The sequence below is a fragment of the Helianthus annuus genome, chromosome 2, assembly GCF_002127325.2.
Source record: "Helianthus annuus cultivar XRQ/B chromosome 2, HanXRQr2.0-SUNRISE, whole genome shotgun sequence".
Taxonomy (NCBI): domain Eukaryota; kingdom Viridiplantae; phylum Streptophyta; class Magnoliopsida; order Asterales; family Asteraceae; genus Helianthus; species Helianthus annuus.
Window position 1 is genome coordinate 52,899,395 of NC_035434.2, and position 25,157 is coordinate 52,924,551.

The window sequence follows — 25,157 nt, forward strand, 5'->3', positions numbered from 1 at the left end:
CGCCTACATGCCCACTATGGTAGGACCAGTGTTGTAAAAATCGCGACTAGGCGGCGATTAATTGTTAGTCGGCTAGTAACTGAGTAATTTTTCGTTAATCAGTCCATTAATCATTAGTCGGGCCTAGGCGGATCTAGTCGGGCCTAGTCGGACTAGATCCTATTTAAACCCGTTGCGATCCGAAACCCGTCCCGTGCGGAAACCCATGTTGGCCCGAAACCTGATCTGAACCAACCTCGTTCTAATCCAAACCCTGCGTCGTGTCGAAACCCGTCTCGGCCTGAAACTCAATTCGAACTAAACCCGTTTCATGTCGTAACTCGTCTCGTGCGGATACTTGCGCCGGCTCGAAACCCATTCCAATCTGAAACGTGTCCCGTTTCTTTAAGACACTAACCCACATTGACCCATTTCTTCAAAGCTGTCAACCCGCTTTGACCCGTATCATTACAGTGTAACCTAAGTTGTGAACCCGTATCATTACGTTGTCATGGTGTTCAAAAAGATGTTAGAATTACTCGAGTTAAGTTTGTGATAAATTATATGATAATAACTCGCTTCAAAAATAGAACTTACATCGAGCCTATCTTGAGTTCGAGCTATATCTTTTAAGTTGAACAAGGTCAAGGTCGATCATATTCAAGCTCGAGCTAGGCTCAGCTTGTTTACACCCCTAGTATTAATTGATTTTGCTTTGTTCATCGAATTGTTCAATAATGGTTAAGTATGGTATTAGTTGGTCAATGATAATCAAGTAAGGCCAATATCTGCCGATAATTGTTAATTGGCGGCAAATTAAATCAATCAGGGTAATTGTTAGTCAATGACAACACATGTTATTGAATTAAGATCAATACTGGTCAATTATAGTCAATGTTGGTCACTTAGGGTCCATAGTGGTCAAAGTGACTTGTCATTGAAGCTATAAGGTACCATATCCTAAAAATTACAAATTAACAAAGAAGAAGTAAAAGTCAATTAGAGTTCGTGGTAGTTAACTAGGGTTAATTATGGTTATTTAAATCTAATGATGGTCATTTAGAACCATTGATTATTAATTAGGGTCGTTTATGGTCAGTTAGATCCATTCATGGTTATTTAGAGTCGTTATTAGTCATTTACAGTCAATTAGGGTTAGTTAGAGTCATTAATGGCCAATTAGGGTAAACGATGGTGAAATAGAGTCGTTGATGAACATTTAGGGTAGTTCATAGTTATTTAAACTTATTAACAACCAAATAGTGCCAGTTATGGTAATTAGGGTCAATTTTTTATTAGTTAGAGCTATTGATAGTCAAGAAGAGTCATTGATGATTAGTTAGGATCACTAATGGTCGTTCAAGGTGATTAATGGTCAACTAGAGTTGATGATGTCCGACTAGGGTGATTGATGGTTAAGACATACATAATCTATTACAACTTATTAGGATATATCTTGGTCAAGATATATCAACTTTGTTAATCAACACGATCCAACAAAAGATGACTCAATATAACTCAAACGACCTATATTTGTCAACTAAATTCAATATTCGTGAACAAATGTCAAAGCTAGTCTATCAGAGTCATTATAATGAGTGTCGATAACGACTTGGTTTTATTTTTAGGTTGCTATGCTTAGTGTCATTACCATGCCAATATCGTAATTAACCGAATCGACAGCGCCCAAATCCTGACACAGTGCGCAAGAATTAAGGTAGTTGAACTAAATTATCAACAACTAAATTATATTGCTAAAACCTAGAGGTGCAAACGAGTGGAGCTCGAGCTCGACTAGGCTCAGGATTGAGCTTGTTTAGCTTATGAAAGCTTGAGCGGCTCGTAAGTAGTTTTTCAAGAGCTCGTTAAGCTTATGAATGCTCAAGCGGCTCGTAGGTAGTTTTTCAAGTTTGAGCTCTTCTCGATTATTATTTATTAATTATATTATATTAATTATAGTTATTAACTAATTAATTTGTACATAATTCAGTTATTTTTTCATAATTTTGTAAATAGTGATTACGATTATGTAAATGTTTATTTAATATATTAAAAAAAGTATATAAACTGTGGGCTTGTTTAGGTTTGCAAACCGACTCGAGCTTGTTTTTAGCCTTTTTTAGACGAGCTTGGCTCGTTTGCACTCCTAGTATTTCTAACCTAAGTTAAAGTAGTAGAATAAATTATTAGATATCAACTATTAAATAATATATATGAAATAGGTATTTGTTACACTTAAATTTAAATGAAACCTCATCTTTCTAGCACCGACTTCGCACACAACCACCACAATATAGGGCTGTCCGAAAATCTCGCAGCTCGGAGCTCGCTCGAAGCTCGCTTGGATTTAGCTCGGAAAAAGCTAGCTCAATATGGCTCGGTTTGAAAGTGAGCCGAGCCAGCTCGGTTTGGCTTGCTTGGTAGCTCAGCTCGGCTTAGTTCAGATTATTTTCTTTATAATATATTTATATTTATATACATTATAATATATTACAAAACTTGTTATTATTTAAATGTATTTAGGCTTGTAATTTGATATCCATGGCATATTTGAATCTTAATTAACTTGCTAATGAACTAATATTGTATTTCATTGAAATTTAAAACTTATTTTTCGTTGTTGAACATGATTTTGGCTTGTAATGTATTAGGATAAACTTTTTTTGAATATGTTTTTTGAAGTATTGAATAATATTTTAGGCTACTGAACTTTGAGAGCGATATATATATTTTTTTTAAATCGAGCCAAACCGAGCCGAGCCAGCTCGGTTTAAAACCAAGCCGAGCCCGAGCTTAGATTTTCAGCTCAGTTTCAAATCCAAGCCATACCGAGCCAGCTTGGTTTATAATCCAGCCGAGCCCGAGCTTACCCTAGCTCGGCTCGACTCGGCTCATCAACAGCCCTACACCACATATCCATCGTCCATTTCCTCAAAAACCGTCCATTTCATTTAGGCATGGCTTTTTGCTAAATAATTTCAATTTAAGGAATGTTATTTAATATCTAATATATTAATTTCGTTACATTTATTAGTCATTAGAGAGAGAATAGAGAATTGGGATAAATACCAGGGGAACTAAAATTTTTGGAAAAACTTAATAAATCTGCAACTCCCCGCCCAAACTGATCCATGGAAATCGGATGTTTTGCATACACGTTCGTTCTACATACACGTTCGATGATTCAAGATCCCATTATCCCTCAACTACTCCTTCACGAACATTCTACTACCACGCCCATCTGTTTTCGTATGAGATTCGGTGGATTCACTCATTCAATCAGCCTGTATTTGAAGATTAAGGTATTAATTGAACTACTTTTCAAGCAATTAAGCAGTACTACACACACACTTGTCTAAGATTTTATAAGCCCTAGTTCAGTTTTGGATTAATTTGCTGGTTCCTAATTTGTGTCTTCATTTAGCTATAATTTGAATACCTATTCGTATATTGATGGATATATTCCTTTAGAAGTTGACTAATTGTTTGCCCGTTGTGATGATTTTTAGTATTAACATGATTGTTTATTTCCCTGACTTCCACTTGCTCGACTTCCACTCGTTGTTGATGTTGAATTTGGATAACTTTGCTGAACCTCATCTTTTATATAAACATAATTTTGTGTTTCATTATGTGTGTTTAACCATCTGCTTAAGAATTATTTTTGCCAAACACCATTTTTGTGTAGAAATTTAGGAGAAGAGGATAAGAAACTGATGAAATTTGATAGAATTAGAGGTTATTTATACATGGTGTAGCCTATACTTTTTAATTACTTGTGTGTAAGACTTTTCTTTGAAAGTGGAAATCAGCTGATGTGTGACGTATCCCCAGTTCGAGTCTTGTCAGGCGCATTGCCTTTTATTCTTTTACTGTTTATTTTACATGATTTTTATCATAGTACGGGTTTGAGCTATTTTGATTCTGGGTTTGTCCAAAAGTTTAAACTTTAAGTTGTGCTTTTCTTATTCAACCTTGATTCATACAAATCCTTCTTCTCATCCACGCCTCCAAACACCATTACTTTTTTGTTTGTTTTCTAAAACTGTAGAATGGCAAGATTTACCTTTTAGTGATTTTTGCTTTTAGGGATGAGGACACCTTAGGAACTTTGCACGATTAGATTTTCACAAGCAGGAATATTTTTCTTGATAGGGACTATAGAGTTTTATAGACCGGATGTTCTAGTGTTGTGTTTGAGATACCAGTTCATTCATATCCTTGTTGCTTTCTTTCATTCTCTCGGTCTCGTTGCCGCCAGTCTTTTGCGGCTCGTCGGTCTTTTCGGTCTAACGCCGGAACTCGCTTTCTGACCACGGTTCTCCGACGCGGTCTCTTACCTGGGTCTTCTTTTGCGATACACATGGAACGCCTCTTACTTTCTTCCTCATTCTTTCTTAGGGTTAATCAAAACCCTATCTTCTTCGTTCTTTCCGGTGACTACAGCCCTTAGGCTACTAGAGGTTCCAAGGCTTGCGCCTAGGCGCGCCTCAGGTGCATCTTTTAAAACCAAGATCTGTACATGTTCTGTCATTGATTGTTGCTTAAAGCAACAACAGCATTATGTTGCATCTTTGCTAGTGCATAAGCTTCCCTCTAACGACTCTGGCTTGATTGTTTTACCATTAACTTGATCTATGGTTTCAAAGCTTAATCATGGGAATAATCTTGGTCTTGGAGATATCTTGTTTGAGTCAGCAAATTGAACAATGAACTATCTTATGTCATCTTTTAGCATGGTATCTAAAAATCTTGTTGTAATTGCTCTTACATAATCATCCCATGCCAACTCAATGATTGTGGCTCCTCCTGGCTTCATATAGGATTGATGCCACTTAGGGGTGCTAAACGAGTCGTGTTCGTGGGTTGGCAGGTTCAACCCGACCCGAAACCGAAAATTTTATACGAACCCAACCCAAACCCGAAAATTGTGTTATACCAATGAACCCGAACCCGACCCGAATATTCGTGGGATGACCCGAACACGACCCGTTCAATCCGAAAACTTTTATTTTTTAATTTTTTTACACAAATTAATGTATTAAATTTAAAGTTTACTTAAAAAACACAAATATATATAATTCAATTACATTTAAATTATAAAATCTTATATAAATTTCTTTTTCTTTATTATAATTATAGCATAAAATACATACCCAATATAATTTATAACATAAAACATATTGTAAAAAAATATTATATAATATAAAGGGGTTAAACGGGTCAACCCGCCAACCCGACCAGGTTGACCCGAACCCGACCCGTTTAGCTACACGGGTTCGCGGGTTCAACCTGAAACTGACCCAAACCCGTTTAGACGTAAACCTAAACCCACGAATTTCGTGTTAGGTTCGTGTCGTGTTTTCGGGTCGTGTCAGAAATTCACACCCTTAATGCCACTAAAGAGCAATTCCCTCTAAATGTATCACTGCATAACTTCAGTTTGAAGTTCTTGGGTGTCTCATCTATCGCAAAGAAGTTTCACAGCGGTAAATTCAGTGATCCACTTCGTTTTCCTTGAGTTTGGGAAATACAAGTTTTCCTAGTTGATGAGTTCTTCAGGTTCTTTGTTCTTACTAGCGCTTCTAATGAAGTCTCCGGTGAGGCTAACCACATTCTCTAGTGTTGTGCAAATCTTAGCAAATGATTTCTTTGTTTTCTCTACTGACCCGTCTAGTCTTAACAAACAACAGCGTATTTTCATTTTTTATCGTCTTCTCCAACTCCTGATTGCGTTGATTGCTATAGCTTATTTTTTCCGATTGATTCACAAATTTTGGTAGTTCAGCGTTAACCACTCTGATACCAGTGATCTTGGTTTTAAAATGCGTGTAGCGATCCGATGCGTTTTGATCTCAAAACCCGATGCGTGATGCGCGAAGCACGCGCATCACGTATGTGAGGTGCTCTTTATTTAAAAATACTAAAAAATATTTATAGCTAATATTTTAACTCGTGAACCTTTAGGTAACTATGCACCAGGACGATAGGTCCCATGCTGGGGCGCAAAAGCACCCAAAATTCAGCTATAAATAAACCCACACCTACGAGATAATTAAATGGCGACTTAACCACTGGACCAACATAACTTATACTAAACACAACTGTATTAAATAACTTATAAAGATGAATTGAAGATGAAAAAACTATAAAAACAGCCAACAGTGGGTTAACCCTATTCATTCACTTCTCTTATTAACATATATTAATAATTTCCTGGTGGATGCATATGCCATTTTGATAATGTAAGTGCAGATTTGTTTACAATAGAGTTAGAAAAAATTATTACATTTTAAGCAAGAACATTTATGTAGAGACATTTGGAGGCTTAATTGTTACTGGAATGTTGCCAATTATGAAGTATTGAAGGCTCTCGTAGCAATTGCAGTAATAGTTATCTTTCGTATGTTTATGTTCTGTTTCAAAATGACTAGTTGTGTAATGTATATATCATTTAGTAATTGGCTATTAATTTCTTGTAGCACAATGTGGAAGTTTATGTTTTCGATGATGATGGTCCTTACAAGAACGAGGCCTGAAGAAGATTCTAGAGGACCTACAAATCAGTCGGTGGCCATTGGAAGTGCATCTGATATGGTACCGCGCTCGACCCGTAGACGCAAGCGTAACGCCACTACAACTACTGGTAAATATCATAGACTTTGATTATTTAAATTTTATAACATACTCGTGTTTTACTTATAACTACGCCTGGAAATCTTGACCCGTTGTTCCAAATCTGGGTTGGTATGAGCAGTTTTCAAACTTTGGGTTGATATGGGTGGCTCTTTCACATGGAATGGGTCGGAATTGGGTTTATTGAGATAACCTTCTAGGCTGATCTTAATTTTTGACTCGATCAGATGGGCAAATCAAAAAGATGAACAAGAATTATTTAAAGTAAAATTATTATGTTTGTTTGTTTATATTGAAATAGTCTTTGAGCTCCCCTAATTGTAAAAAAATGTACAGATTCAAATCAAACCCAGGTTGATCCACCAAAAAGGCGTGGTCCAAATCTCAATCTTAGCGCTACAAAAGACTTTGAGAATTTGCCTGAGGGTTCCAAAATTTCTTTAACAATGGCTGGCGGTACGAAAGGATTTGTTGGGCGTACAGCTACTTAGTTTGCAAATGAGTGTGGGATTGTAATGCGTGGTGTATGTCCAATGAACTTTCATAAATGGGAGTCCGTACCTGCTGATATAAAAAATCTGATGTATGAAAAGTTACAAGTAAGTTGGATATACTTTTTTTATTAATTATTGAAGAGTACTCACATTTTAATTTGCATTGTTAACATACAAATTCAATGCAGGGAAAATTCAATTTGTTGCGAACAGATAGAGTTTTCATGGGATATGTGGATTCTCGACTACATTACCAATGGAAACGTACCAGAGGTGAGTTGAGTGCCCACTGGAAGAATAATGGAGGAAAAACCAATCCTCGGTTGGCTAGATCAATGATGAAATCCAATTGTCGGAGTCCGGAAGATTGGAACCATTTATGCGATTATTGGGAGTTAGAATCAACTCGGGTAAGTTTGTTGAATGCTTGAAACAAATTTATGCAAACTTTATGTTAACATCATATATACATACATACACAAAGTAGTTTACATACATATAAGGTCCTACATATTGATGTAAATACTATTGGATCATAGTGATTTGATTGCATATAACTCACTAGCCTATTCTTCTTAACTTTATAGAGATACAGTGATCAAATGGAATGTAATCGTGGAAAACAAGTTGTTACAAGTAACACCGCCTAGCCCCTTTGAAGTCTATTACAAGTTGCATTATAATGCTAAAAAAGGATGGCAAAATGAGGAGGCAGAAACTGAATATGTAAGTTATTACTCTCTTTGAAACAACCCATTTTTTAGAACTAGATTTATGATAAATGCAAGTTAGGTTTAGAGATATATAGGCTGAATGCCAATCACGTATACCACATGGTAAGTTTTGAAGATTTATTGTTTAAACTTAAAGGGTTTTATTTGATTTAGTGAATTAGTTTAGTACTCTCTTTTCATTTATGGACCATTTATGTTCATATCTAGATTATTAACCATTATTTGTTAGTTCCAACTTCAATGTTTTCTAAACACATTTATCAAGCCCTATGTTATATTATTGCTTTTTGTTGTCACAGACAAATCGCGAGACTCAAACACCGCCTAGCCCCTTTGAAGTCTATTACAAGTTGCATTATAATGCTAAAAAAGGATGGCAAAATGAGGAGGCAGAAACTGAATATGTAAGTTATTACTCTCTTTGAAACAACCCATTTTTTAGAACTAGATTTATGATAAATGCAAGTTAGGTTTAGAGATATATAGGCTGAATTTTGAGCGGCAATACGTAAGGATATCCAAGTTTCTTTTTCTTTGCGTATTGCGATCCATAATCATCATCAGACCAAGACAACAACTTAGCCACATTCAGGTTCCATTTTTTTTTTTTTTTGATTTTTTAGCATATGATGTGAATGATGAGAGCCTATTGTTTATCAAATATAATGTGAATGATCCCTTTTTTATATTACTTTTTAGATAAATAAAACCTGATGATATTATTACAATCTCATCAATTTTATTTTTTAGAGGTTGAGCCATATAGTTATCAAAGATTTTTATTTAGAAAAGTCACATTATTTGTTTGAAATTTGAGAGATTTGTTTATTCATTTACTAATTACTGATGATATTGTTACACTCTCTTTGTTAGGCAAATCTTATTCAACATAAAGAGGAGGCAGTGGCGAAGTTAATTTCTAATGGGACAATGATAACTACTACCATGGATCACGAGCTCGAAAAGGAGGCAATTGAAAGTGTATGTGCCAAGAAAAAAACAACAAAATCTGCATGGAAGGTAGGCGTTGGACCGGTTTTTAGAAAAAAAGATTTTTGGATGACATCGGAAGCTGGATAGTCTCAACCATCTTCAAGCGAGACGGAAGCACTTCGAAATCAGGTGGCTTTACTAGAAGAGAAATTGAAACAAAGCAATGAGAACTCGGAAAAAATGTTGATGTTCATGAGCTCAAAGTTTCTGGATTTTGATAGCTCAATATCCGCACATGTGAGTGGTGGAGCAAATGATTTGGATGGGCAACTCAATGTTAATGATAGTTTGATCTAGGATGTGAGTTAGTTACACTTACTTTGTTGGTGTTTGTTTGATTACTTTTTTGAAGTTTAGGATTGATCTACTAAGTACTTTTACTTATATGTTTGACCGTTAACTTTATTAAAGTTTAGAATTAACATGCTATAATGTTATGGATTAAATTTGTTGAGAATGTCATTGTATTTAAGATTCTTATTAGTCCTAAAAAGTAAATATATTACCAAATGTGCATGCATACTATCGACTATCAAATGTAGTATCAAAGACTATTTTTTAGTCTTCAAAAAACTCATGACTAGAAACAGTCATAGCATCATAGACTATTTTTTAGTTACAAAATTAACATATTAGGGAGTGATTATCAGTCTCTAAAAAAACATATTCGGGATTGAAAAAGTTCTTAAAAGATACAAAATTTCAGTCTCTAAAAACATATTCGAGACTAAATAATGACATCTAAGATTATTTTTTAGTCCCTAAAAGATAAATTGAATATGTTATTAGGGACTAATTCTCAGTCTCTAAAAGAACATATAATCAGGGACTGATTCTTAGTCTCTAAAAGAACGTATTCAGGACTGAAAAAGTTCTTAAAAGCTACATATTTTCTGTCCCTAAAAAATATATTAAGGAATGAAATGGCATGTTATCAGGGACTAATTCTCAGTCTCTACAACGTCTATTAGAGACTGAATTCTCATGGAACCCAAATCTAATTAAATGTATTTGGGACAAAATAGACAAGGTTCAAGTACTGATTTTCAGTCCTGAAAGGCCTAGTATCAAGGACTGATTTTCAGTCACCGATAAATTGTATTCGAGACTGAAATGATGTTGTACGACAACATATATTGAGGACTGATTTTATGTGTATAGGAGACTGAATGTCAGTCTCTATTGGTGTCATACAATTGGGACTGAAAATTAGTTACTAATGAAGGTATCTAGGACTAAGCAATTAGGACTGACTAGGGACTGGCAAAATCAGTCCCTAATACAATTGGGACTGAAAATTAGTTACTAATGAAGGTGTCCTGCACCTCCGCATCTGAAACAGAGGCCTTCGGCTCGACGACATGGACCCTTGTGTGGTTTCCCACAAGTGGCACAAGGAGGGTCACGATTCAGAGGTGGGTTCTGTTGGGGATTCTGCTGATTCATAGGCTGGGCTCTAATGGGGGCCTGATTATTCTATGTAGGCCTATGATTCTGGTTTCGATTTCCCCCATTTCTTGACTGATTGTTGTAAAACCTGTCAGAACGGTGCCTACGGTCTCGTGGTGCTAAAGACTGATCGTTTCCAGCATGAGTAGAAGACTGCCCCTGAATATTTTCTCGTGGTCGCTTGCGATTTTCATCAAACACCTTCTGACGATGCTTCTTATCATTATCCAGGTTCTTAACCGCATCAACTATCTCAGTAATGTCGTTAAAACGAAGATTTAGGATGAACTTCCTATCCCGGTCACATATAGCCCACTTGAAAGTGTTGGTTTGCTGCTCTGGTGTTCCTGCAACCGGTCCTAGAAAATTAACCAAGCGACAGAAACGGTTCTTAAACTCCATGATGGGCTCATCATTGCCCTGCATGATAGAGGCATACTCCCTTAGATACTCACTGCGATCAGCGTCAGTGAAATACTGCTGATAGAACAGTGCACCAAACTCATCCCAAGCAAGTGTGGCTGCATAATTATCTCCTCCACGAGCATTCTTCAAAGTCTTCCACCACCTATGAGCATCGTCCTCCAATTTGTAACTAGCAAGCCTGACTTTGAACTCGTCATTCACACCCAACACTTCAAAATTTTTTTCCATATGAGCAATCCAGTTTTCCGCCTCGACGGGAGTAGCAGCGATACTAAACGATTTTGGCTTTAACTTTTGGAAGCGATCAAGCCATTCATGAATGGCAACAGGAGGGTTAATATTTCCGCCCTGAGGGCCGTTGTTGTTGTTACCCCCTTGTGGTCCGTTGTTGTTATTGCCCCCTTGTGGCCCGTTGTTGTTATTTTGCTGAAGCTGTTGCAACAAGTTAGGAACCAAACCCGCGATAGCCGTATTCACAGCATTAGCAATGAGGGTCTCAATAGGGATGTCGTTATTTTCGTTACGACGGTTGTTCACACTTCTTCTAGGAGGCATCTGAAAAGAAGGTTCACGTGTGAGAAGCGAAAATTTCAAATCACGTGGATAATAAAAGAGAGAAATCCTAACCCGACGTCTACCCATTAACTCACATGTTTAATTATTAATGTTAAAGTTTTCTACAGGAAGGAGCCTGGGCTCTGATACCATAACTGTAACACCCCGACCCGAATAGGGCTGACGTGTTACTATTACAGATATCAAAAACCAAACTCAAGCCGTTTAACACGGAAAATAGGATCCAAAAGACAACCAAAAGTTTCGAAAACAAACCAAGAATCCTGATTATTAATTAATTCAAAATACTTAAATAAATAAAAGTCTTTATTCTTGAACTGCATTTTACTCTCCTCAACACTAGTTCCCAACATTCTCCGGATTACCTGTCAACAAATAAGAAAAACACAACAAAGAGACTACGGCTGAGCCAAAGGTTGCCCAGTAACGGAAAAATCAAATAGTGCAAGTAAAGAAAGGACATAAAGAAAGAAATATGAAATTTCTGAACACAAAACCAAAACTGATACTTGAACAAATACTAAACATAATCTGAGGCAGTACGTAATCAGACATACAAAGCATACCAGACAATATTATAACATATCAGATTAGAAACAGATATCAGACTACGTGACTACAAATAACAACAACCCGAGTCACGTGAGACGGAAGCACCCATGAGCCTAAACAGACGGGTACACGGCTAGCTAGTCCATGCACCTATCAGATGGTGAGTGTGGCGTTCACCCATAATTCCAACTCCAGACAACAAACTCAGACTTAGAGCTAAGATCGATCTATACGCCTCTAGGGGCCAGGTGCTACACAAGCACAAACTAGAGACGCCGTGAACTTTTCTTACGCACTTTCACGATAAGTGCCATGCCGTTGACGCCCAAACGGCAAGCCAGACATGCTCGGGTGACAGAGTACAGAAACTTAGGCCATGTATTAATATATTGGCAACTTAAACTGATTCTCATGGGAACATGCAACAATGATTACAATTGCTAAAGTCTATTGCATGCCACTAAGAACTTGTCAAATAATAAATGTGGACCGAAACAACTAACTGAAACAGACAAAATCCGTACTGCAAAGTGACGGATATGATAACAAAATACTCTGATGAGAAGACCAAAGAATCCGTACCTTTTTCCGATAAGTGAACTAGCAAAGCAGTCTAGGTCGCCCACAGTTAACACAAAAACCTAAAATATACTTTACCCATTAGATTTGTTGAAATTTGCCATATTGGCTAGTTGTTTGTTGATCACTAAGCTCTTAGAATTTGTCATATAGTTGTTTTATACATGGTTCCGTACAAATTATTTGATTTACTTTACCATTAATCAACAAATACTAGTTATATTAAAATAATTAATGTAGTATTTGGTAGGCATTCTGATCACGGAAAACTATTAATAAATATATTTGAAACTTTAATTCAACCACTCTTTCGTTTAAATACTAACACTTTGTTTCAGTAAACTATACATATAATAGAAATTATAGAAGTATATAGAATTGAAATGGTTGCTGTATACACAAAAAAAAAAAAAAAAAAAATAAGTTTAAAGAGTTAACAAGTGTCAATCTTGTTTCCTTGTTCTTTATAAAAGTCCCTGGAATGTAAATATATATATGTAATACATATAAACACACAAGCATGCATGACCCATCTCTACATATATAAACACACACATGAACATTATACCTACCTTTTAATACATACATAATATATATGTTGAAGCACACACAGATTTTAATAACATATGCATACGTACACACAACTCACACACACATATATCCAATCAAATTAACAGACTCTACTTTTATTTTTTTATTTTTTTTCCGGTTCATCTCCTTCAATGTATTAGCCAAGATTACATATACCCATATTTTTAGATTGATTAAACAAGATTACATATACCCATATTTTTAGATTGATTAAACATGAGAATATAAGAGGAACACGGACCTTGTGTTGACCAAGATACAATACGGAGTCAGTGGGGTTTCGTTTCGGTGCTGCGTTGGTAGTTGTCGCGGCTCAGGAAAGGGGCTGAATAGGATCGGCTGCGAGATTCAAATGGCGTTGATTCGAATATGGCGACTAGCTGGAAGTTTTCAAGTTGTTCGTATGTTTAGTAACGACGAGATAAGGATGTTATATGATATATAATACGGTTACGGACAAGAGAAGATCAAAAAAAAAAAAAAAGAAGTGGTAGCATACCGTTAGCCTACTTCGGGGAACCGTCTAGTCGCGCTTTTGTCTCGTCGGAGCTCTCTCTTCCGGAGGTGAGTTTGGTGGATTGTTTTTCTTTTTGAATGGACAAGGATCAAGAATGAGGGCAAGGAGAGGGTGACTAAGGTTGGCTTTGATTAATATTGGGGTTGATTTCCTTAGTTTGGAAATGATATAAATTGATTTGTTGATTAAGCATGCAAAAGGAATAGTTCCTAATTTTTTTGGTCGACGATTTGAAAAAGTTTGGGAAGGTGATAGCTGTATAATCATTCTAAACTTATACCCTTTTCTTTTCTTTTCTTTTGTCGGTTACGAAGTAATTACTATATTGACTATATAAGTATTGTGGTATATTTACTTAGTTTTAGTTTGTTCCATAACATAATTTATTTATTTTTATTATAGCAATAAATAATGCTAAATAATAAGGTCTTGGATAGGGTAGTGTTCAAAATATTTATTACCCGACATGCTAATATGTCACGATACTTATAGCATTTATTGTATTAGGATTGAAAGTTCTGTATGTTACAAAAGCCATGACTTTGGCAGGTTAATATGGATGATAAAGATGAGTTTATTATAGGAGTATCTGGATTTTATGGACTTGTTGAAGGGTATAAAGGATTGAAAGCTATTGTGTCGATTAGTTTTCATACAAACAAAAGGATTCATGGACCTTATGGAGAAGAACTGGGTGCAAGGTGCTTTTGTTCAACACCATCTCCTGGAAAAGTGGTTGGCTTTCATGGAAGGAAAAATGCTTTTTTAAATGCAATTGGTGTTCATATGGAGAATTTTTGAAGATGATCACTTAAAAATATGTCTGGGCTTTTAAATAAGATGCGTTAAACATAGTTTATGTAGCCCAAGATCACAGGTTTATGAACATGCTTTGAGAATCAAACAAACTTTCATTGAATCATAATTTGCAAGGAATCAATCTGATCATCCTTGACTTGTTCAATGTGCATATATACATGCTAGAACGGTGTGTGTAAACGACGTGTCTTTTGATACGTCGCAACCCTAAGTACACCAATTATACAATTGAGAGTTTACATACTTGACCCTTCGGACACTAATAAAATCTAGAACCTGTTAGATAAAAAAAAAACCCTTCAAAAGCTGCACATGTTACATACCATTTGCATGATATAAACTGTTAAGATAGACTTTAATTGTTACCAAGTTTGAAAGAAAGTTAAATGGGTCAAAGTGAAAATAGTTAGACTAGAGGGTATGGTTCGGCTCATCCCCACGGGGATGAGCCTCCACGTAGGCGCCACGTAGGCGGCTCGTGGGGGATGAGCCAAATGAAGGATGGAGGGGGATGGAGGATGGGGCCCCACCTCATTATTTTATAATTTCTTTTGTTTTAATTTAATAACCCAAGGTAATAAAATCTTTATAAAATTTAAAAAACACAATATAAAACAACATAAAATAATTTCATTTCATAACATAAAAATAAAAAAAATTACATTTCCTAAAAAAAAAATACCGAAACTAAAAAATAAAAAAAGCCTACGAAGTCTAAAATTTAAAACAAACACACTACTCGTCTTCGTCTTCGCCTTCGGCTCCGTCATCGTCCACCATGTTAACGTTGTTCCAAATATGTTCTACCAGATCTTGTTGAAGGTTTGCATGCGTGAAGTCGTTTGTTAGCGAGAACGAGTTTAAATCCTGTTGTGGGGGATCAACCGGGACAGTGTTCCCCCAAGGTGCATTCTCATCATACTCACAAATCGCCCGACCCTCGTCTTCAATAATCATGTTATGGAGCAAAATGCAAGCGTACATACAAAGACGCAGCCTTTTTGGGGTGAACGCACGTGCCGGTTGTGCAAGGATGGCCCATTTTTTTTGTAAGACACCAAAAGCACGTTCGATGTCTTTTCTTACCGCTTCTTGACGCTTCGCAAATTTTTTCCGTTTTTCGTCCTCGGGATATGGAATAGTCTTCACAATTGTAGACCAAGACGGATATATTCCGTCAGCAAGATAATACCCACGTCTATACTCTACCCCAGAAACTGTAAAACGTGTGTCCGGTCCCGTTCCATTAACGACATCGGTAAAAATGGCCGATTGGTATAACACGTTGAGGTCGTTGAGTGAACCAGGGAGACCAAAGAAAGAATGCCATATCCACAAATCTTGTGATGCCACAGCTTCAAGTATCACGGTTGGATATCCGTGATCACCTCGCGTATATTGGCCGCGCCACGCAGTCGGGCAACTATGCCACTCCCAATGCATACAATCAATGCTACCAAGCATTCCCAGAAACCCGTGCCTTGCTTCATGAGCTTGGTACAACTGTTGAACATCATACGCGTTTGGTTTCCGCAAATATTTTTTGCTATACAGTTTCACCACATTATGGAAAAACCGATACAAACATTCCCGCGTAGTTCTTGCCGACATCTGTAAATACTCGTCCAAAGCGTCGGCCACTGTCCCGTACGCCAGTTGTCGAATGGCCGCAGTACACTTTTGTAACGTTGTAAACCCTTGATAATTTCGAGCATCAGGACGTTGCGTGAAAAACGGGTCTAGCCCCGCCAAATCATTGGCAATCCTTGTGAATAAGCGGCGACTCATTCGGAACCTGCGTCTAAAAATGTCGGCGTTGTAAAGTGGCTCATCCGAAAAATAATCGTTCACCAATTTGTCGTGCGCTCCTGTCATATATAATATATAAGTACGAGTTAAAAAAAATAAGGACAATGAAATTTTGTAATGAAAACCTTGGCGGTCTCTGTTAATGCGTATTCGTGTGGTAATAACATTTTCACCAATTTCTTCCTCTTCCTCTTCCTCTTCCTCTTCCTCTTCGATTAAAATCTGTCCCGCCCGTAGTACAGCGTTTGCGAAAAACATCTCCTCTTCGTCATCCGAAGACGAGGGCCACCAAGGATTAGAAGCCATTGTGGGTAAAAAGATATTTTTTTTATAAAAGTAGGGAGAAATTGGTATAAAAGTGAGAGGGTTTTGGGTTGAAAGTGGGGAAATAATAGTGAAAGTGGGTGATTATATATAAAAAAATGATTTTTTTTTTAAAGGAAAGAGCCGTTACAACGGCTATATTATTTGAAAGAGGGTCGGCCCACCCGGCGGTGGGTGGCCGTTTGCGCCGATAGCCGAAGCAGGGGGGCGGTGTGGGGGTCCGGCGCCGGGCCAAGCCGGGCCAAGCCGGCCCCCATACCTTCTAGTCTTAGAAGTGTAGTTTATGTGAAATGGTGTTTAGGTAATAAGGTGAAAAGTTTGGATGAGCTTATTTAACTCCTTATGACTTATTGATTTCTTGAAAAAAGACTTTTTGTAAAATGGTACGTGTTTGGGTAATAAGGTGAAAAGTGGCTTTTTAGCCATTGAAAATGAAATGTGAAAAAGTCACTTGGTTGTGACTTTTCCAAAAGAAGATAAGGAGGCTAATAACTGAATAAGGAGAAATGAAAAAGCTTATCCAAATATGCCCTTAGATTAGACTGTGCGTATAGGCTAGATAGAGCGTGTGTAACACATCCGCACGGACGTAGCACATGAGACCTTGGAGAGGACGAGAGCACGTTTGTACGGACGTAGCACATCCGCACGGACGTAGCACATCCGCACGGACGTAGCACATCCTCACCAAACTCCATGTATAAATAGGTCATGTGTTCATTAGATGATATGTATAAATAGGGCCATGTGTTCATCAGATGATAAGTTTTGGAGATTTCAGAGGGGGGTTATTCTCCAGCTTGTAAACGATTGATTATTAGGCCATGTGGGCTAAGTTCATAGTAGACCCTATATAATGACATGTTTAGTTCATTATTAGGGTTAGCACTTTAGAGAGAAACTAGTTCTTCTTGTTATTTTTCGAAATTCTCTGTTTGTGTACTAGACGGTTCTTAGAAACCGTGTGAACTTTGATCATATAATCGATTGATTGTTCTTGTTCTTCTACACTTTTCTTAGTTTTTCGCACTTTGATTAGTGTTATTGATATCTGATTGAAGTTTTGGGACTTACATTTGTTTTATTTTTTTAAATAATTTGTAAGCATTTTTATTTTTTAAGAATATAACATTATATTTTTTGTATTTTTTGTAGCAAACTATCAAACTTCACCAATTTTTTGGAATAAAATTCCTGAAACTTTTTTTAAAGCGATGGGTAAAGATGAATATCGGGACAAAGATTCGATATCTAGAAAATGGACCAATATAAACCAAAAATGTCATCAGTTCCAAGAAGTCTTCCAACGCACGAAGGACAACTAGGGAAGCAGACAAAACGATGTGGGTATTTTAACAAAAGCGTTGGAAGAGTACAACCAAGCGAGAAGCGTTTTCACATACTTGAGATGTTAGGAGCTTTTACACGGAAGTCCCAAATGATCTAACGTACCGACCATGATGTCTAGTGGTAGACGTAAAGCACGAAGGTCCAAAACATCATCCTCGGTTGACCCGGAGACACCCACTTCCGATGCTCGTAACGTCGACTTAAACATTAATTTGGAGGACGATTGTAGGTCCACTTGGAGGATCAAGATTAAACCTACTTCCTTGTTTGTTAACACACTAACGAGTGCAGAATCCACGAGAGTATGCAAACCAAAGCAAAATGGAACAAACACAAAGTAACCAAAGATTCACAACTTTGATTAAGTAAAGAGAATCAGTAACACATACACACAGTGTTTATAATTTTCACACAGAAACTTTATGAACTCTTTTTTTTTTCCTATGGAACAAGTCTCTGTTTATATAGGCCTAATACCCAGTAACACTACGAAGGGTGCTACTGGGCCACAAACAATGTATAAGTCCACGAAGACTATAGTCTTCGTAGACATACCCAACGAACAGTTAGATAACCATGAACAGTCACAAACCCACGAAGACTAGGAGTCTTCGTGGACTGACCTGCGAACACTCTAAAGGGCCACGAACAGTTAAGGTATGGACGAACCCTTCTTTGTTGAGACTCTTCGTAGACTTCATATTACAAGATCTGCGAAGACTTCATGCAAGCCTATTTAAAGATCTTTTGTGAAGGCCATGATATATTCTCATATTATATAAGGTGACATCATCATGACATCATGGTGATGTCATGGTGATGTCATCTCGTTGCTCTTCGTGCTTTGCGTGTCGAACTCTGGGGCGCACGACGGAGGAATGTCATGACATCGCGCTTGAACCGAACCGAATCGAGCCGCATCCACAAAGTGCATCAACAAACTCCCCCTTGGATGCTGCTCGTGATGGTTCGATCTTCACATGTTGTAGGATCTTCAGATGTCTTCACTTGTTACTGTAAGGAGGTGAATCAACAAACTCCCCCTTGAACGTTGCTCGTGAGACTTTGGTCTTCAATACTTCAGATCCTTTTGGTGTTAATGAATGGTCAGCTGCAACTCGATCATCTTGATCCTTTGATTGCATCTACGTCGTGTTTTCATTCCACAGCTTGTCATCTAACATGTTCTCTTCGCCTTTAGCTGGTTCGAGTGCCACATCTGCACATACAACAGAGCTGAACGCTAATGAGAACAACCGCTTGAAATATAGTCAAACAACACATGACACACATGAGACCAACTCTCAATCAAACACCGACCGACAACAGTTTGAAAGTTTAAAAATTTTGATCAATTTTGGGTTTTTAACTTTCAAAACTTGTTAACTTCAACTGTTTATGAAGGTGCAATTGTTTTCCGGCTTACAATCAGGTTTCAGGAGGTAAAGACTCGAGATCCAACATCGTACAATCAAAAATAATATAGAAATAAAATCTTTTTGGTTTTTATAAAGTTTATATTAAAACACACCTAAAATCTTTTTGCCATTTTTGAATATTTCAAACGTAAAGACGGAAAGCAGTAAATAAATATATATAGAGAAGCAGAAATTGAAAGCATTAAATAAATATTTACAGAGATTCTTTTTGCGAGTTTCGAGGGTAAGAGAATCATATCAGTGTACGCTCATGCCAAAATGCTCTTGTTGTTCAGTTAGTTAACATTAAGATAAGCATCCTATAACGATTATCTATATTGTTGTCCACTTAAGCTCAACTTATCAGATGTTCTCGCGATTAGGTGATACGTTAAGGTATGATTTATACTTACCGACCGGTGTTCATCAACACACGACATATTCCCGTATCAAGGTATGCACGAGAGTTCATCTTACTGGTGAATATACCATTTATCATCTGTTTTCAACGTATAAGATGTGAGATACTCACTTATTTTTGGATGAATACAAGCCCTATGTGATAAAATCACTTATTGATGAGGAACTTGATATTCGATGCATGCAGGGCACAAGAGCAATTCTGTGAACAGGTTAGTACCATCGTACAGACAAAGAGACGAACTTGACTCCCGGATAACTGTGATATTTTATCACTTATTGATTGAGACATGTGATTGTTTATCACTTATTGAGGTCGTATGCATCATGAATTATATACATGTTTGAATGATATGTACACGTATGTATGGTATCATGGAAGCTCTAGACTTGCGTCTCCGTTGTTTTCGGTAAAAGAAGCAACCATGATACCCAAATAATAAACAGCATAAGGACCACGTATCTCAGAACCTCGACAATATATCAAACGAAATTTCGGTACCAAGACCATATGCCAATGAGCGGTTCCCACACGGTCTTCAGTCGAGTAGGTTTATATCACCCTGCACACTTTAAAATGATTGTGAGCCTACCGATACATCTTATATAGAGCTGCTTATCGTTTTTCATTTTAAGTTTAAAGAGGTTTCGACAGACCACTGATATAATATCATTTTCTCTTTTTCTCGCCAGGAAACTCATTTTTGTTTTTCTATTGTTTTTGTGTTTTTTGAAATTTTTCGATGTTTTTGTATTTTTAAAATTTTTCAATGTTTTTGTATTTTTCGTTTTTACTCCCCCTAAAATGCAAAAAGTACGAGAAATTAAGAAAACACAAATAAATATTTACAAAAATGATTTTCCGATGTTGGTTTTACTCTGACTTGACCTTAATGTCGTTTACCATTAGCAAATAGTCAAATCGTGATTTGTCAAATGCTTTGGTAAAAAGGTCGGCACGTTGGTCATCGATGTGGATTTTCACAACATCGATAATTTTCTTTTCATAACAGTCTCGTATGAAATGATACTTTATCTCGATGTGTTTTGTCTTTGAGTGCTGTACAGGATTACGAGTAATCTGTAAAGCAGCTGACTTATCAACATAAATAGGAGTAGTTAGGAATTCAAAACCGTAGTCGCGCATTTGCTGTTGGATCCACAGAACTTGGGAGCAACAACTTGAGGCAGCAATGTACCCAGCTTCACAGGTTGAAGTAGCTACACAGGTCTGCTTTTTTACATTGCCACGTGACTAGACCATTCCCCAAAAACTGACATCCCGCTGATGTTGACTTTGCATCAATCTTGCAGCCGCCATGATCAGAATCACTGAATGCAATCAAATCAAAGTTATCATCCTTAGGATACCACAGACCAGTGTCTGGACAACACTTCAGATAACGAAAAATCCTCTTAACAGCCATCATATGAGAAACCTTCAGATTACACTGGTAATGAGCAAGAAGACAAGTTGGATACATAATATCGGGCCTTGAAGCGGTAAGATACATGAGAGATCGATCATATCACGATAGAGAGAAGGTTCCACATGTTCACCGGTACCGTCAGGAGTAATTCCATGATTCTGAGCCAGAGGAGTTCCCGTAGGCTTCGAATTTTCCATCTGAAATCGCTTTAAGATATCCCCAACATACTTTGTCTGATGAATGAAGACCCCTTTCTCAGACTGATGAACCTGCAAACCTAAAAAGAAATTCATTTCTCCCATAGCACTCATCTCGAACTTCTCTTGCATCACCCGCTCAAATTCCTTGCACATTTCATCGTTTGTAGCCCCGAAAATGATGTCATCCACATACACTTGAAGCAGCAGCAAATTCTTGTTTCTTTCCTTGATGAAGAGAGTACAGTCAATCAACCCACGACGAAAACCATTCTGCAACAGATAGGTAGACAACGTTTCATACCAAGCCCTCGGAGCTTGATGAAGACCATAAAGTGCCTTGTTTAGAAGCCAAACTCTGTCAGGATGAATCGGATCTTCAAAACCAGGCGGTTGCTCAACATATACTTCTTCCTCGACCACACCATGAAGAAATGCACTTTTCACATCCATCTGATAAACAGTTAACTTCTTGTAGGACGCATAAGCCAAGAAAATCCTTATCGCCTCAAGACGTGCCACCGGTGCATAAACTTCATTATAATCAATGCCTTCTACCTGATTAAAGCCCTGGACAACCAATCTCGCTTTATTTCTCACAACGACACCTTGGTCATCCTTTGTGCACTTGTAAACCCATCGAGTACCAATCTTCTTATAGTTCGGGGGCCTGTCAACCAATTTCCACACGCCCAATTTCTGAAACTGCTGAAGTTCTTCCTGCATTGCTTCAACCCATGAATCGTCTTTCATTGCCTCTTTCTACGATTTCGGCTCAACCTGACAAACGTAGCAGGCGAAAGACCAATCATTCTGTTCCCCGGATTCTCTAATTGCCGAATATAACCCAACATTCTGGTTGCTTCGAAGCTGATTACGTGTCTGCACACCACTTTGGACATTTCCTATAATGTTCTACCGAGGATGAGTATCATGAATTTGAGTTTCTGGAACATCGGGAACTCGAGCATTAATACCCAAATTGTTGATATTCAAATCAACAACTAAATCGAAGTCGGGAGACGCATTAGATGTGGATGCATTCCCTTCAGCATTGTCTTGAACTTGCACCTGAGAAGTTGCTTCAGAAACACCTTGAACAAGAGCTTGAATAGAAGCTGAAGTTGCTTCATTTGCATCATGAAATTCCTCATCTTCCGACGAAACATTATAATCAGCTGCATCTTTAAATTCCTCATTTTGAACAACATTATTAACCGAACCAGATTCTTGTCGATTAACAATAATTGGTCGTACTAAAGATGAATCAACTGCTGCATCACCTTCAAGCAACATTTGTGCTGCTGCAGACGCCTCATCAAAAGTTGGCAGATTAAAGGAATCAAACAGTCCATCATAATCAAACATCCAAGGAGAACCCGGAGCTCTCACACATTCAGCGTACCTTTGAACCCTGACTTCACCCCATTCCTCAATCTTTTTCATTTCCAGATTCCACATCCTGAAATTTGGAGTAGCATATCCAAGGAAGAAACCTTCGATAGCCCTTGGACCAAACTTTCCATGTGGGTCAATCATAGTGCATGGAGCGCCAAAAGGTTCTAAGTAAGACACATCTGTTTTCCTTTTCTGTAACAATTCGAAACATGTTTTTCCATGCCTTTTAACAGTAAGAACCCTGTTCAAAGTATAACAAGCAGTAGCCACAGCCCCCCCCCCAAACTGAACAGGAAGCACCGACTCCACTAACATAGTTCTTGCCGTCTCGATAAGCGTTCTACTCTTTCTCTCAGCGATACCATTTTGTTGAGGAGTGTAACGAGAACTGTACTCATGCAGAATTCCCTTAGAAGTACAAAACTCGTCCATAATCTGATTCTTGAATTCCGTGCCGTTGTGACTTCTGATTCTCTTTACCCTCAAGGTGTACAAATTCTCGAGTAAAGTGAGCAGATTTTTGAGGATTCCCGGAGTCTCACTTTTGTGTGCCATCATCCATGCCCATGAGAATCTTGAATAGTCATCAGTAACTACCAAACAATAAACATCTCCAAACATAGTCTTGTGCTTCATAGGTCCAAAGAGGTCCATATGAAGACGTTCAAGAGGCATGTTGACGGTGTTGACTTTCTTGATTGGATGAGACTTCTTCGTTTGCTTTCCTTTTCGGCACGATACATAGACGTCTTGCAAATGAAAAATTTTGATTGGAACACCATTCACAAGATTATTTCTCACCAGATGGTTCATCTTCCTCAAGTGAATGTGACCCATACGTCTGTGCGAAGATATAGACTCCTTTTCAGTGGCCTTTGAGACAAAACATGTAACTTGTGCAGACGTGGTAATAGCTTGGCTCATATCAAGAATATACAAGTCATTAATTCTTGGAGCCATCAACAGAATCAATTCTTTGGGAATCTTGAAACCGGGTTTCAGCACATAACAACCGGTATCATCAAAATGTACCGTGAACTTCTTGTCACAGATTTGCGAAACACTAAAAAGATTGTGATCAATTTGACGCACATAATTGATCTTGTCAAAACTAACAACACCATTGGAAATCATTCTTTCTCCAGTGATGTATCCACCCTTATCTCCAGCAAAGGCAACATAACCTCCCCTAATGCTTTTCACATCGTACAGGAGCCTTAAGTCGCCTGTCATGTGTCAGGATGCTCCACTGTCAACAATCCAAAGACTATTCACAGTTCCTCCTGGAACACCCTGCACAACACACTACACAATCAGTTCGAGATGGGGACCCAAGCCTTAGTGGTCTTGGGTCAACCCTTATCATCAAAAAATGTGATTTCTATTTCTTGATGATTCTGAAATGGTGTGCCTCCCCCTGAAACTGTACCGGTTTTAGGTTTCCAAGATTGTTGTCTTTTGCCAGATTGATTATTATTTACAGTTTTAGACACTTCTTGTTTTGACGAATTTGATGAACTTGGTCCCTTTTCAACAACATCCGGTTTTAATGCTTTTTCGATTACCTTAACATTTTTACGTCGTCGTTTTGCTTCTTGTTCCTTAACAATTCGTTTGTCTTGTTTAGGTCGCACAAGACGACGTTGGTAATCCTTTTCAGGAGGGGCTTTTTCAACAAACTTTGGTTTTGGTGGGTTTGTTCAATTTTTGATTATATGCCCAAATTCCCCACACTTAAAACATGTTCTCTTTTCAACAAATTTAGGAGATTCTGATCGATGTCCTGATGTTGAACTTGCGGGCCTTGAGGTATTAGCTTCATTATCACACCCATTTGTATGTTGAGTGTAATTGTTATCACTGTTACGTTTCAAAATTTTGACTTGTTGGACAAAAGCAGTATTAGAATTGTTTTCAAAAGTCTTAATTTTGTTAGTACCGCTTGAGGCCACAAATTTAACATCCCTTCCCTTTTTCTTGTTTCGAGCTCCCTTTGGTTCAAACTTAGGTTGTTGAGCTCGTTTTTCCTGTTGTTTACCTTTAGGGGTGATTGGTTGTTTCTCAGTTGGTAATTTTTGATTCCCATATTGTTTTCTAGCTTCAGATTTTGGAATAGGATCACACTAAGTTACTGTAACTCTCGGGATCGCCTTACCCAAAAACTTACTAGTAGAATCTTCCAAAACTCTTTCAATCATTGATGGATTAACATTTTTAATAGGGAAATCCTGGTTTGAGTAAATTTTATCATCATCAACCAAAGTATACAACATATTATCGCCCTCAAACGTAGACACAAATTTCATCGAATCAATCTAGTGTTTTGCAATTGATTGCACAACGGGTGCAACAGAAGTAGGAGGATCACACAAGATATGATTCTCAATTGGAATTTCTACTCCTTTCTTCTTATCAAGAGATTGATCCAGATAACTCTCATCTGAATCATCTGATTCATAATCTGAT

General features: G+C 37.6%; 2 protein-coding genes and 1 long non-coding RNA gene across 3 annotated transcripts in view; 2 read left to right on the plus strand and 1 right to left on the minus strand.

Moving 5' to 3' along the window:
- The window catches only part of LOC110892163 (agglutinin), a 39,816-nt gene extending 25,489 nt beyond the window's left edge, over positions 1-14,327 (plus strand). The window contains exon 4 of the mRNA XM_035987102.1: positions 14,076-14,327. Within this exon, the coding sequence (XP_035842995.1) occupies positions 14,076-14,327 (252 nt within the window). The remainder of the gene's footprint in view (positions 1-14,075) is intronic.
- Positions 3,038-8,876, plus strand: LOC110917117. The gene is made up of 7 exons (XR_002580348.2): positions 3,038-3,281; positions 6,462-6,625; positions 6,952-7,214; positions 7,298-7,519; positions 7,697-7,835; positions 8,143-8,247; positions 8,717-8,876. It is a non-coding gene; the product is annotated as an uncharacterized LOC110917117 (long non-coding RNA).
- A 753-nt stretch (positions 14,328-15,080) lies between the features above and the next one.
- On the minus strand, positions 15,081-16,525 carry LOC110892111. Its single transcript, XM_022139442.2, has 2 exons — positions 16,280-16,525; positions 15,081-16,213 (listed from the first exon to the last, which is right to left on the minus strand). Exons 1-2 carry the CDS (start codon positions 16,458-16,460, stop codon positions 15,081-15,083), a joined length of 1,314 nt encoding a protein of 437 aa, XP_021995134.1. The 5' UTR covers positions 16,461-16,525.
- Between the last annotated feature and the right edge of the window lie 8,632 nt (positions 16,526-25,157).

Coding starts and splice junctions, on each gene's coding strand:
- LOC110892111 (XM_022139442.2), bottom strand. CDS start 16,460: ATGGCTTCTAATCCTTGGTGGCCCTCGTCTTCGGATGACGAAGAGGAG. Junction 16,214..16,279: donor CATTAACAGAGACCGCCAAG/GTTTTCATTACA, acceptor TATATATGACAG/GAGCGCACGACAAATTGGTG.